Source organism: Myotis lucifugus, unplaced genomic scaffold, assembly GCF_000147115.1.
Source record: "Myotis lucifugus unplaced genomic scaffold, Myoluc2.0 scaffold_62, whole genome shotgun sequence".
Classification (NCBI taxonomy): Eukaryota; Metazoa; Chordata; class Mammalia; order Chiroptera; family Vespertilionidae; genus Myotis; species Myotis lucifugus.
The window spans coordinates 73753-86051 of record NW_005871110.1 but is presented as its reverse complement, the minus strand read 5'-3'; the positions used below and the strand labels follow the sequence as shown (position 1 = coordinate 86051).

At 42.4% G+C, this 12299-nt stretch overlaps 1 protein-coding gene across 1 annotated transcript in view; it reads left to right on the top strand.

Annotated features, from left to right (window-relative positions):
- Positions 1-11752, top strand: part of CCDC6 (coiled-coil domain containing 6) — a gene marked incomplete at its 5' end in the record, with an annotated part of 57488 nt that extends 45736 nt beyond the window's left edge. Inside the window, 2 exons of the mRNA XM_014456712.2 lie at positions 6308-6432; positions 7444-11752. Coding sequence (XP_014312198.2) covers positions 6308-6432; positions 7444-7638 — 320 coding nt within the window. The remainder of the gene's footprint in view (positions 1-6307; positions 6433-7443) is intronic.
- Positions 11753-12299: the final 547 nt, after the last annotated feature.

Genomic DNA, 12299 nt, shown 5'->3' with positions numbered 1-12299 from the left:
GCGTACTGTCTCTGGCATCCAGCAGCATAAAGAGAGGCTGTTTGCAAACAAAAACAACTTTCTGTCTGGATCTGTGTCATGGTCATCACTCCTGTTCCTGTCCAAAGGATATTCCTGAAACTGTTTCTCCTACTTCCCAGTGGCCTTTACGTCTCTCCCAAAGCTTCCCTTCTTAGCTGCTTCTCAATTTTCCCCAAAGAGCATTTGGGTTTCATTACCATGATAAAAGTCTTTATTGCTTTCTCATTTACTGACCTAAAAGGAAGGCATGACTTAGGAAGAAGCAAGATGGAGAGTAGCTTTTATGGTTGGTGGGTGATGCCGATTCATAGTACCTATAGTTTAATGTTCTGTGTATTTAAGCCTAAAGAAATCTTTAGAGGCATGTAATTTCCAGTTCATTAAATATAATGTTGTGGTCATTGAAAAAAAATAATAAAGTCAGACCTTTGTTGGCAACATTAAACTTCTCTTATAACAAGTGTTCTGAAGAAGATATTCTATGTTCATAATTTTGACTTTCATCACACCCTGTCCCTATAGTGTGGGTCTTGCTTGTTTGGTTTCCCCTTAAACTACATAATAAATAACACCAGGATTTTTTTCTTTTATCCAGGCTAAGAGAATATTTGTATCCTATTTTAAGTTCTATAATATCATCAAAGTAGATTTTATCTCCTATTTGGCAGCAGAATTACTCCTATTCTAGTCCATTGCAGTCCTATATATAAGTGCATCAGCAAAACCCGAATTTTCATGTGTTCTTTTCACTTTATTTTTTACATTTTATATTTATTTATTTTATCTTTATTGTTGAAATTATTATAGGTGCCCCCCCCCCTCCCCCTCGCTCCTGCCCCCTCCCCAGGCCTTCACCGCACTCTTGTCTGTCCAGGGTTATGCATACTTGCATATAAGGTCTCTGGTTAATCTCTTCCAGAACCCCCATTTCCCTCACTTTGTTTTTTTTTGGGAGACTTTGTGGTTCTCAGAGAATCACTTCCTTAGTGGAATGATGCTGTTCCTGCAGTTTTTATTTCCACTTTAGGCACGTTGGTTCTTCTCCCTCCCTTACCATTCGACATTGGCAGTCTTGCATTTTCACCAGCTTGTTGAGATATGTTGAATCCTGTTTCACAATTTGAAAGGTAAATTTCCTAGAACTTAGGAAAGATCTCCTTGTTCATTATATGTGGACTTGTATATGTGGATTAGCTATGGGGAGAGTGTTTTTCAGGTCGTCCATTATTTTATACAGACTAAGAAAGAGACATTCCCAATTAGTATATTTTCATGTGCCTTCATCAGGGTGAGGAATAATTAAGTTTCAAAAAGGGTGTGCACCCCACCCACTGCCCACCATGCACACCCACATGGTTTCTAATTCCATTCTCCAGTGATTGCCAAGGTGTATGCTGAATGAGAAAAGCTAGTTTCAAAGGGTTACATCCTGTGTGATTTTATTTCTATAACATTCTCATTGTGACAGAATCACAGTGCTGGAGAGCAGATTGGTCCTGGCCAGGGGTTAGGATTAAAGGGACTAACTCAAAGGAGTTTCTTGGTGGGCGGTGATGGAGCAGTTCTGTGTCCTGGTTGTGGTGACAGTGACCCGAATCTGTACATGTGAAGAAACTACATCGAGCTGTACACATACACACACACACACACAAAGAATACAGTAAAGCCAGATGACATCCAAATAGTCGTCACCTGTATTGGAGCAATGCCAGTTTCCTGGTTTTGATAATGTGCTGTGGTTATGTAAGATGTCATTCAGGGAAGCTGGGGGAAGGGTACATGGGAACCCTGTAGGATTTTTATAGCTTCTTGGGGATTATAAACTATTTTAAAATAACTTACAATTAAAAAAAGCGAAATCGTTTGAAAAAGAGGGTTCAAATAGCAGAGAGCTACCAGCTTTGCAGAGCTTTTGAGATGGGCCTCATAAGCTGACACTTCCTGAGCCTCACTTGGTGCCAGGCACTCTCAGCATTTTGCAATATTAACTCATTTCATCTTCACAACAACCTTGAGAGGTCACTCTGATAATCTCATTTTACAGTTGAAGGAGTAAAAGTCCACAGTGGCTCAATGCCAAGTGGCAGAACTAGATGCTGAGGTAATGTGGCAGTCGGCTGTGGAGTCTGGGCTCTTGGCCTCTTCCAGGAGGCTGCGTGAGGTCCTGATTGGCCCCGGGTGGGGGTTGAGGGGTAGGAGGATTAGTTACTAGTAAGTCCTGTGTGAAGAGAAGCTATCCCAGGGAAAGGGCACAGTATGAACTGAGATGTGGGGGGTCAGAATCAAGTGATAAATAAGGTCACTGTGGTTCTTCACACCTGCTGCCCTGGGATCCTGTTCCCCATAGATTCTGATTCGTTTGATTTGGGTTGGTCGAGGGCTTTGATATTCACTGACCGGGAACATCAGGAGATAGTTTGGAGCCAAATGCATAGGCCAGAGAAGAGAATTATAATAGCCAGAGAAGAGAAGTCTTTTAAATTTAGATAAACAGTAGGAGTCTTTGGAGATTTTTGATTAGCAGTTTAACATAATAATAAACCTTGTAATACTAGAAAATAAGCTGGGTCTTATTTTTGTTATTATGAATTGAACTCTCTGAGCTTCTCTTAACCTGGGGAGAAGGATCCACTTTTATAGCCTTTCTCTTAAATTTCATTGCTTTCTAAGAAATAGACTTAGGATCGTATATTCCCCAAAGCTGTTCAAAGAAAACCTCTTCTTCCCGCTCCCGGCGTAAACATCACAGTGAATGGCCACTTAGCTCCCAGCACCTTGTACTTTACCCCCGGCCTCCATTTTGTAAACGTGGGCCGAAGATCCACAATCAGAAACGGAAATAGATCAAATAGAAAGCAGCACCTATTGCTAGTCAAACCAAGAAATAAAGCAAACCCTTAACAGTGGATGTGGAGGCGCAGCAAGTTCTGGGACAGGACAGCTAAAGGTAGGCTTAGTGCAGTGGTTCCCAAACTTATTTGGCCTACCGCCCCCTTTCCAGAAAAAAATATTACTCAGCGCCCCCTGGAAATTAATTTTTTTTAAATTTTAATAGCAATTAAACAAAGATATATGCCCCCAAATGCACCTGTGGCCATCACCGCTTCCCCTGGATCGCTGCAGCGCCCACCAGGGGGCGGTAGCGCCCACTTTGGGAATCACTGGCTTAGTGTCTCCATGTCTTGGCTACATTTTCCACATGTTGTACAATGTGGGAAAGCTTCCCAAACTGCTTCTGATTTTGATGTAATTCAGAAAAGAGGCAAACAGAACTCACCGCAGAGCTTTGCACCTTCAGGATATTCAATGGAGAAAACACAAGCCCTACCGAGAGTTCATGTTGCTTGGCATCCAACAGCTGATCTTGGAAACACATTGATTGACAATAGATATTTCTATCCAAACTCCCCAAATTGCTCCTTTGTTTCCATTTTTACTGCATTCATCCATATGGAGCTTGACCTGTGCTAGAGACCATGGTAGATGCTGGGAACACAAAGATGTAAAGATAGCCACGTTTACGTACTGATAAGTAAGTGATGCTCTGGACCACTGGACCAACAGCACTTAACGAGAAATGGCCGGCACTGCTTGACTGCACGTGGGTGATGACCACGTTAGGAATGTTTGGGAAAAAACAACTGTTAGGACCTCAACCCAGCCCTGTCTAATAATGAGGGGAGTCTGGGCATGCACTTTTAGAACACTTTGGAGATAATTCTCAGGTCTTAGGTGGAGACTGTAGAACATTATAGTGAGCTGGGGCTTGTTTCTTCCTTGAATATCAGTTTCTTTGGGGAAACATTGACATATATAGGGCTTTTGTTTTCTTCACTGAGTATCCTGCGGTTGCAAAGTTCTGTGATGGTTTTTGTTTGCCTTATGGTTGATCGCACCCGTGCATGAGCACACACAGTGGTTTTGTCTCATTATTTTTCCTGGCAGGGGTTCACTTTGTTTTTTTAATTGGGATAAGAACACTTACCATGAAATCAACCCTTTTAACAAATTTTTAACTTATATTACACAGTGTTGTACAGCAGATCTCTAAAACTTATTCTTGTATAGTTGAAACTTATGCCCATGGAACAATTCCCTATCGCTTCCTACCTCCAGCCCCTGACAACCACCTTTCTCCTCTCTACCTCTATGAGTCTGACTTAGATACCTCATATATGTATTTGTCCTTTTGTGACTGGCTTATGTTAGCACTAGTGGCCCAGTGCATGAAATTTGTGCACGGGGTGGGGGTGTCCCTCAGTCCGGCCTGCACCGTCTCCAATCTGGGACCCCTTGGGTGATGTCGGAAACCGCCAGTCGGATATCCCTCTCGCATATCGGGGATTAGTGTTTTTTACCCGCTCACCCGCCGCGCTTCCGGGATGGCCCTTAAACCACTGGGCGTGGTGACCTGCTCACCCAATTGCCCCCCCCACCCCCCGCTGGCTTGCTGGCCCCCAATGCCCCCGCTGGTGGCCTGGCTCACCCCCAACTGCCCCCCCCTGCCGGCCTGCTCGCCCCCAACTGCCCCCCCCCACTTGCCCCCAACTGCCCTCCCCTCCTGACCTGCTTGCTCCTAACCGCCTCTGCCTCCGTCCCACCACCATGGCTTTGTCCGGAAAGACGTCCGGAAGGTCTCCTGATCTAATTAGCATATTACCCTTTTATTAGTATAGATAATGTCTTCAAGGTTCATTCGTGTTCTCTTTAAAAAGAATTTTATTTTCAAGGCTGAAGAATATTTCACTGTACGTATACATTTTCTTCATTCGCTCATCTATTGATAGGATTTAGGTTGTTTCTATATCTTGGCCTCTGTGAATACTGTTGCAGTGAGCATGGGGGCACAAATTGCTTTTCAATATCCTGATTTCATTTCTTTGCATAAGTGCCCAGATGTAGGATGGCTGGGTCAGATGGTAGTGCTATTTTTAATTTTTTGAGGAAATCCATACTGTTTTCCATAGTGGCTGCACCAATGTACATTCCTGCCAACAGTGCACGATGGTTCAAAGTTCTCCACATTCCTTGCCAACATTTACATATATATTTTTTTAATTGTATTCATTTACTTACGTATTTATTTTTAAAATCTTTATTGTTGGAATTATTACAACATTGACTCCTTCTAGCCCACTCTGCCCTCCTCCCCTCCCCAGGCCTTCACCACACCATTATCTGTGTCCATGGACAATGCATATATGCATACAAGTTCTTTGGTTGATCTCTTCTCACCTACCCTCGCCTTCCTTCTAAGATTTGACAGTCTGTTCCATGCTTCTGTGTCTCTGGATCCATTTTGTTCATCAGTTTATTTTGTTCATTAGATTCCACATATGATTGAGATCATGTGATACTTGTCTTTCTCTGACTGGCTTATTTTGCTTAGCATAATATTCTCTAGGTCCCTCTGTGCTGTCTCAAAGGATGAGATCCTTCTTTGTTTACTGTCGCATAGTATAATAGTCATCCTAATAGGTGTAAGGTGATATCTCATTGTGGTTTTGACTTGCATTTCCCTGATGATTAGTGGCATTAAACATCTTTTTATATGCCTATTTGTCATTTGTAGGTCATCTTTGGAGAATAGGCCTTTGCCCGTTTTTTAATTGGGTTATTTATTTATTTGCTATTGAGTTGTAGGAGTTCCTTATATATTTTGGATAGTAATTGCGGATCTGATTCATGATTTGTAAACGTTTTCTCACATTCTGTAGGTTACCTCCATTGATTATATTCTTTGCTGAACAGAAGCTTTTAGTTTGATGTTTATTTTTGCTTTTATGGCTGTGTTTTTTGTGTCATATCTGAAAAATTATTGCCAAGACCAATATCAGAAAGCCTGTCCCTTTTTTTTTCTTTTAGGAGTGTTACAGTTTCTAGTGTTACATTCAAGTCTTTAATCCATTTTTAGTTGATTTTTGTGTGTGGTATAACATGGGGGCTAGGGGTCCAGTGTCATTCTTCTGCATGTGGGTATCCAGTTTTTCAAACACCATTTGTTGAAGAGACTACCCTTTCCCCATGGTGAATTCTGAGCGCTCTTGCTGAAGATCATTTGACCATGTATGCATGGGATTATTTCTGGTTCTCTATTCTGTTCCAGGGCTTGACTTTTACATCCCTTGTCACCCAGCAGGCCATTCACTGAGCCCATTGTGCACCTCATCTCTTTTCATGTTTGTGGGTGACTGAGAACTTCTGCACTTTGGAGCCTCCTAGATGGTCCAGGACAACAGATAATTTGAGTTTGAAATAATGCTTACAAGGTCTTGTTATATTTCAGGTCTGTCATATGCAAGTCACACGGTTGGTTTCACGCCACCAACTTCACTGACGAGAGCCGGCATGTCTTACTACAATTCCCCGGGTCTTCATGTGCAGCATATGGGAGCATCCCACGGCATCACAGTGAGTACCACGTGGTGGGAAGCAGCACTTACCCCAGATGGCGGTCTCACTGGTCCTCCTTAGGAGACCAGGATCGATGCCCTTCGACATTCACCGTCCTTCTTCCCTCCCTCCACCAGTTCACCTTAAAAACTACATAGAGACTTCCTAACAGTCTGATACCGAATTCTGGTGTTGACACTAAAATCTATCCCTGAAGCAAAATTTCAACTTCGCTTTCCTTGAAAAATCACCCTTGTGAAACTTACTTTGAACTCTGGCCAATGCCTTGATTGAACTCTGGCCAGCTCCTTGCCATAACCAATTACTGTTAGTTGCCATAATGTCTAGAACATTTATTGTCTGCACCTTCACAGTTCACTGGCCCTCAATATGCTTTCTGAAATTAGCTTTGTTTCTAGTTTCACGCAGAATTTTTCCTCCTGAAATTAGAAGGAACCTCAAGTGCATCTGGTTCAAACCTCACTCAGGGGATCTTTTTTTCTTTAGAACTGGTTATTTAGTTGGCTAATAGAGCAATTGGAAATGTAGCTAATAAGGGTTTGAGAACAAGACTGCATTCAAGGTATTCCCAGTAAGGAAATCTTTAAACAAGAAACTATTCTTCAAGAGCTTTAAGGTTTTTCTGAAGCTGTTCTGCTGGTTTGAGGGCTCTATGTAAAAGCAGAAACGTTTTTGGTTTAGCTTTAAGCTTTTAGGATATTGAAAACTTTTGTTAGTGCTAATGTAAGGGAGGGTGTGACAGCTGTGCCTTACTTTTAGGACTGATTTATTGAAGGGGGACAAGTCCAATACTTTGGTCAAGGCAAGTTTCATAGTGTTTTTGCTTTTTCATAGGTGTTAGTCATAAACCTGACTTTGTTGGAGTTTTCATTACTAGTTTAGAAATCAGTAGGGATGGACAAGGAAATCTCTGGTCAGCATTTCACTGGCCTCAGCTCTTGAGTCAGGCTGTGGAAGAAATGAGCTGTCTGTCCCTAAACTGACCTACTGCTCCTGTCCTTTCTACAGAGGCCTTCGCCACGGAGAAGCAACAGTCCTGACAAATTCAAACGGCCCACGCCGCCTCCGTCTCCCAACACACAGACCCCGGTCCAGCCGCCTCCGCCCCCACCTCCACCACCCATGCAGCCCGCGGTCCCCTCGGCAGCCACCACGCAGCCCGCCCCTTCGCCACATTCGGTGCACCCCTCCTCCCAGCCTTAATGCATGTGCTTAGTCTGAATCTCATGTTGGGACTCGTACCGTGGAGCCGTCTACTCAATGCCAAAGGCTTCTTCCCCTGGCATATTTGGATCTGACTTATTTGCACTGAGGTTATCTAGGCTTCACTATTAATTGTGTTGTAAATGTTTGTCGGAAACGCAGCCAGTGTTGTGGGTTACAACACTAACCAGACGACTCTTTCCATCAGTGTTTTACTTGAATCGACACGTGCGTCCATTCCTCGGCTGGAACCTCTGCTTTGCGTTGTTCGGTAATTCAGCAGCCGTGTGCCGTTGTTTGCTTGGCCCCAGAGCTTCATTTTCCTGGCTTTTAGGTTTGTAAAATAAAAAGGGGATATCTTTTTTTTTATATTTTCCCCCCATGAATTTGCAGAAAAATTACTGAGCTGTTCTCACCAACCCCCCCCCCCCCCATTAGAATGGTGTTTACCAAACATACCAATAGTTCAGCACTACAATTTGGAAATCTAGCTTTCAGCGGAGAATGGAAAGTTAGATGGATCAGTGCCCAAGACTGTTCATAGAGCTTTCTACAGATACCCTTTTAATAGGTTATTTTCAGTGTAGATCAACATCCACGTCTCTTGTAAAACAGCCAAAAGTAATGGATCACGTGGCTGTGTCTTTTCCACCTACATGGGATGGGTAATTATTGTATATTAAAGTGTGATTCTTTCTTTTTCCTTAATGTTCATCTTCCCAAACTGGCCCCCTCTCACGTGCGTCCATAAATGTTGTCCTCCCACCGTGGTTGCGATGGCTGATTAGAGCGTGCTGTGTGATTTCTGCTGCAGAAGGCAATGCGATGATAACAAACAACAGCTATTTTCCCTTTCCAGTCTTTATTTGTGTTTCCCTAAAATAGAGTTTGAACAAATATTTTAAAGGTGCGAAATTATTAGAAGATACTATTTGAAATGAATGTTATAGAAATATCTTGGCATAATGGCCACACAGTACTTTATTGCTTGGCAGACAAGAGAAGAGATGTATAGGAAAGTAGCACATTAGTATTGGTGACTGCTTATTTCGCCCAGTATAAGAAGTGCAGTGTGTACAAAGAAGTATATTCTGAATACGTTATCCCCATGCATTTAGCACAAATAAATCGTTGGGTTTCACTTCGAGGTGGAACACCGTGAGTCACTCTTTTCTTAAGACTGCAACATCTTTATTTTTGCTTTTCGGCAGTTACTGTTTTGTACTTTGGTAGTAAAGTGATTTTTACCACCTGTGTTTGCATATTTATATATGCTGTGGACGGAAATACCTTACCTAGAGAATGTATATTTTATGATGAGAATGTGTATCCGTTGGATATAATCAGAGGACTGAAAGTTAATTTATCAGTAATTTTTAAGAGTCCATGTTTTGTGACAACCATCTCTAATAGCTAGCTCTTTATTGAACACACTCCTAAAAATAAGGAACCATGACATTGTAGATATTTAATATTGTACAGTATAGAAACCTTCATTTTTGCCTTTGAATGCATATTTAAGAGTTACAGAAAGAAAAAAAGTCTTGTTGAATAATAGTGTTTGACTAGCATTTTAAGAACTTGAGAGTAAAAGCAACAATAGGATTTTTCACCTCTTCCTGCTTCCACCCCCCCACCCCCACCCCCAAACGGAGAGCGTCACTCCTCAATTGTTTGGAAGAAATCGTACGTCTATATAAATTTTATTTATAATGTGTGTGTAATATACATAATCATAGTACAGTTCTCAAATAGGGGGAGAAGTTTGGCATATTATTACTGAGGCTTTAGGTTTTTAATATGATCAGACGGGGTCAGCTGAAACCCGAGGATGTCACCAACAGCTCACTGTCCCTCCTGGTACATTGCCATTCCGAGGCATTTGGAGAGCAGGCAAATGACGTTTGCCCTCATGGTACAGTTCTTGGTTTTTCTTAGAGGAGAAACATGGCCTATGTTTACAAGAATCTTCTACAAGATTATAGTCTTCAGTGCTGTTGGACAGTGTCTTGCACTCAAACGAGGAAGTCCATCATGTAGTGACCTTCCCTCTGCTTCCTGTCAGTGTAGTTATTACCTCCTGAAAGCACAAAAGTCAGAACATCGCCGTCTGGAGAATGACAAAGCACTTGGAGTGAGCAAGCTGTTCGCGACCAATGCCTTTTAGAGACGAGGTTCTTGACATTCAGACGTCTGCCCAAATGGAGTGCTGGGTCCCCTAGGCTAGTCATTTCATTTCAAACTAGAACACAGCTCCTTCAGACGGCACCTTTTCACCATAAATCTAACTTCCTCTCCCTGCGGACATTCGGAATTGATAGAACAAACACTACTACTTTGAATTTATGCTGTTTCGTGTCTTTTTAAAGTGTTTTGTGACCCCGTGTGGAGCCTGCCGCACTTGGGCAATGCCTGCCAAGGCAGATTCAGACCCCGAGCTCAGAGAGGCAAGAGCCCCCCCACCCATGGGAAGCTGACTCACCTCAGCCGTTTCTCCGCGGGGCCGACCGTGGTTACTGCCATTCCTGTTGCCCACTCGCCCAGGGTAACTCGGGACTGACTCCCGGAAGGCCTTTGTAAAAATCCGAAGCCATCCCGAAGGCCGGCGGGAGCAATAGTAGCTTCAGTAGCTTCATTTTCCTGTCTTGCTGACAGAGACCCTTGGCTACCACTGTGCTGCTAATAGGATAAGTACTTCATTGCCAGGTTACCATGCCTTTTACGCGACACCAAATTCGCTTACCTGATGCCTGACACTTCTCTGGGCTCTGACCTGCTTTTCTCTCAAGAGCATGCTGGCATTTTAGGCAGAATTCTAGAAAGTTGCAGATGGTGGAAGTATTTAAGATTTCATTCACCTTGCTCCTTCGTTGATTGAAAGGAGCCTTAAATGCTGAGCTCCTGAGATACTGACCGCAACCATGGAATGAATGTGTGACCAGAATGTGGCTTTGACACCAAGGGCTGCTGTCCCTTTGTAATTGGCTTCTGATTTGACTAGAAATAATTGATAATGTGAATTTTTGTTACCTGTTCAATTGTAAGACAATAGAATATGTATCACCCCTTGTTAGGTAGACATGACCTTTTCCTGCACGAAGCCTTGCTTGTAGAGGGTGCCCAGTAAGACAAGAAAAAAAGCATAGTAACTTGTGCTTTGAGAGCTCAATATTTTTATCTTAATCAATACAGAAGAAATTTCTCTGTGTAACTTGATCTTCTGTCTAGTACTTGTCTTTTAGGTAACCAACACTGAAAACTTTGTAGTGATGACTACCAAAGAAATACATAGTAAAACAACCTTTTATTTCCAAATTATTAAAGAGCCAGCCATTGACGCTGCTACACGAGTTCCATGCTCAAGAGCCATTGTAAGAAATGAGGGGTTTTTAGGTTTTTGTTTTGTTTCTAGTTTACTTTATTTCTCTTTAATTTTTTTTTTAAATATAAAACATACACACACAGCTGTTAGCATAAAATTATGGGGAGCGTTTTCCAGAATGCTCAGCAGTTGTGGTTAACTGCCAAGCCCTGGTTGCCTCTCGTCAGGCAATTGGAGGAATCCTATGTTCATGGTGGTGTGGGTGCTGTGTGTGTGCACGTGTGCGTGTGTGCATTCATGCCTTAACTCGGGTTACTGCTCAACTTTAGTTCTTGACTTAGTCTGCACCGTCATCTAGATTGTATTGTACATCTCGATCTGAACTTCATCCTGGCAAAAACAAAGCTGCAGGCACAGCAGTTCCAGAATGCATTCCTCCGGAAGCGTATTCGGTCAGGCTGACCCTGAGGCTGCTTTGGACTTTATTTGGAACTGAGCATGGAAAGCAAAGTGGACTGTCAAACAGAAAGACATCAGCAAGGAAGAGTGGAGAGCCAAGTGCTAGCTTGTCTTTTGCCTCTGCACCTCCGTGCACACTGTGTGTTCATGACAGCTGGTCTACAACTTGATGAGGTTGGAGTTCTGGTAATGGTGGCAATCTTGACATTCTCGGTCAGAGTGTAGAGAGATGTAAGACTTCCAATTAATGTCTTATTTACTTCTTTATGTTGATTAGTCTTTGATACATGTGCTGAATCAGAAACCTAAATAAAGATAATTTTTTAAAATGTACCTCGTGAGCCTTAAACCTTATTTCTGTTCTTTGAGTGGGAAAATGAACATTGTTTCCCTGTTGCTTCTGATATCACATTTAGATTCGAAGTACCAAAGGCTGCCTTAGAAAGTAAACTTAATAAGAGAACACAAAGGGGCTGGTATTGTTCTGTTTCTTTCTTTATTTTTTTAATCTTTACGGACATGCTTAGAGAGAGGAAGTGAGAGAGAGAGAGAAACATCAATCGGTTGCCTTCCATATGCTCGCCAGCTGCATTTAGTAAGGACCCAGCAGTTCGTCCTGAGGGGCAAGCACAGTACTTAGCAGGATGCTTTCTTAGGAGCATAGTCTTCAGGAACCCAGTTGTGATACCATGTTAGGAGTTCAAACGGTTTAACCCTGAGCCCCTTTCTATGTAAAAGTGCTAAATAAATCTTGAGACAGTCTTGACCGACTCTGGCTTAAGCAGGATTCCACGGTAACTATCATAGTTAATTGAGTGAGTTTTAAATTTGGTTACTCATGTGGTGAATTGAAATAACCAAAATTTCAAAATGCTTCTCT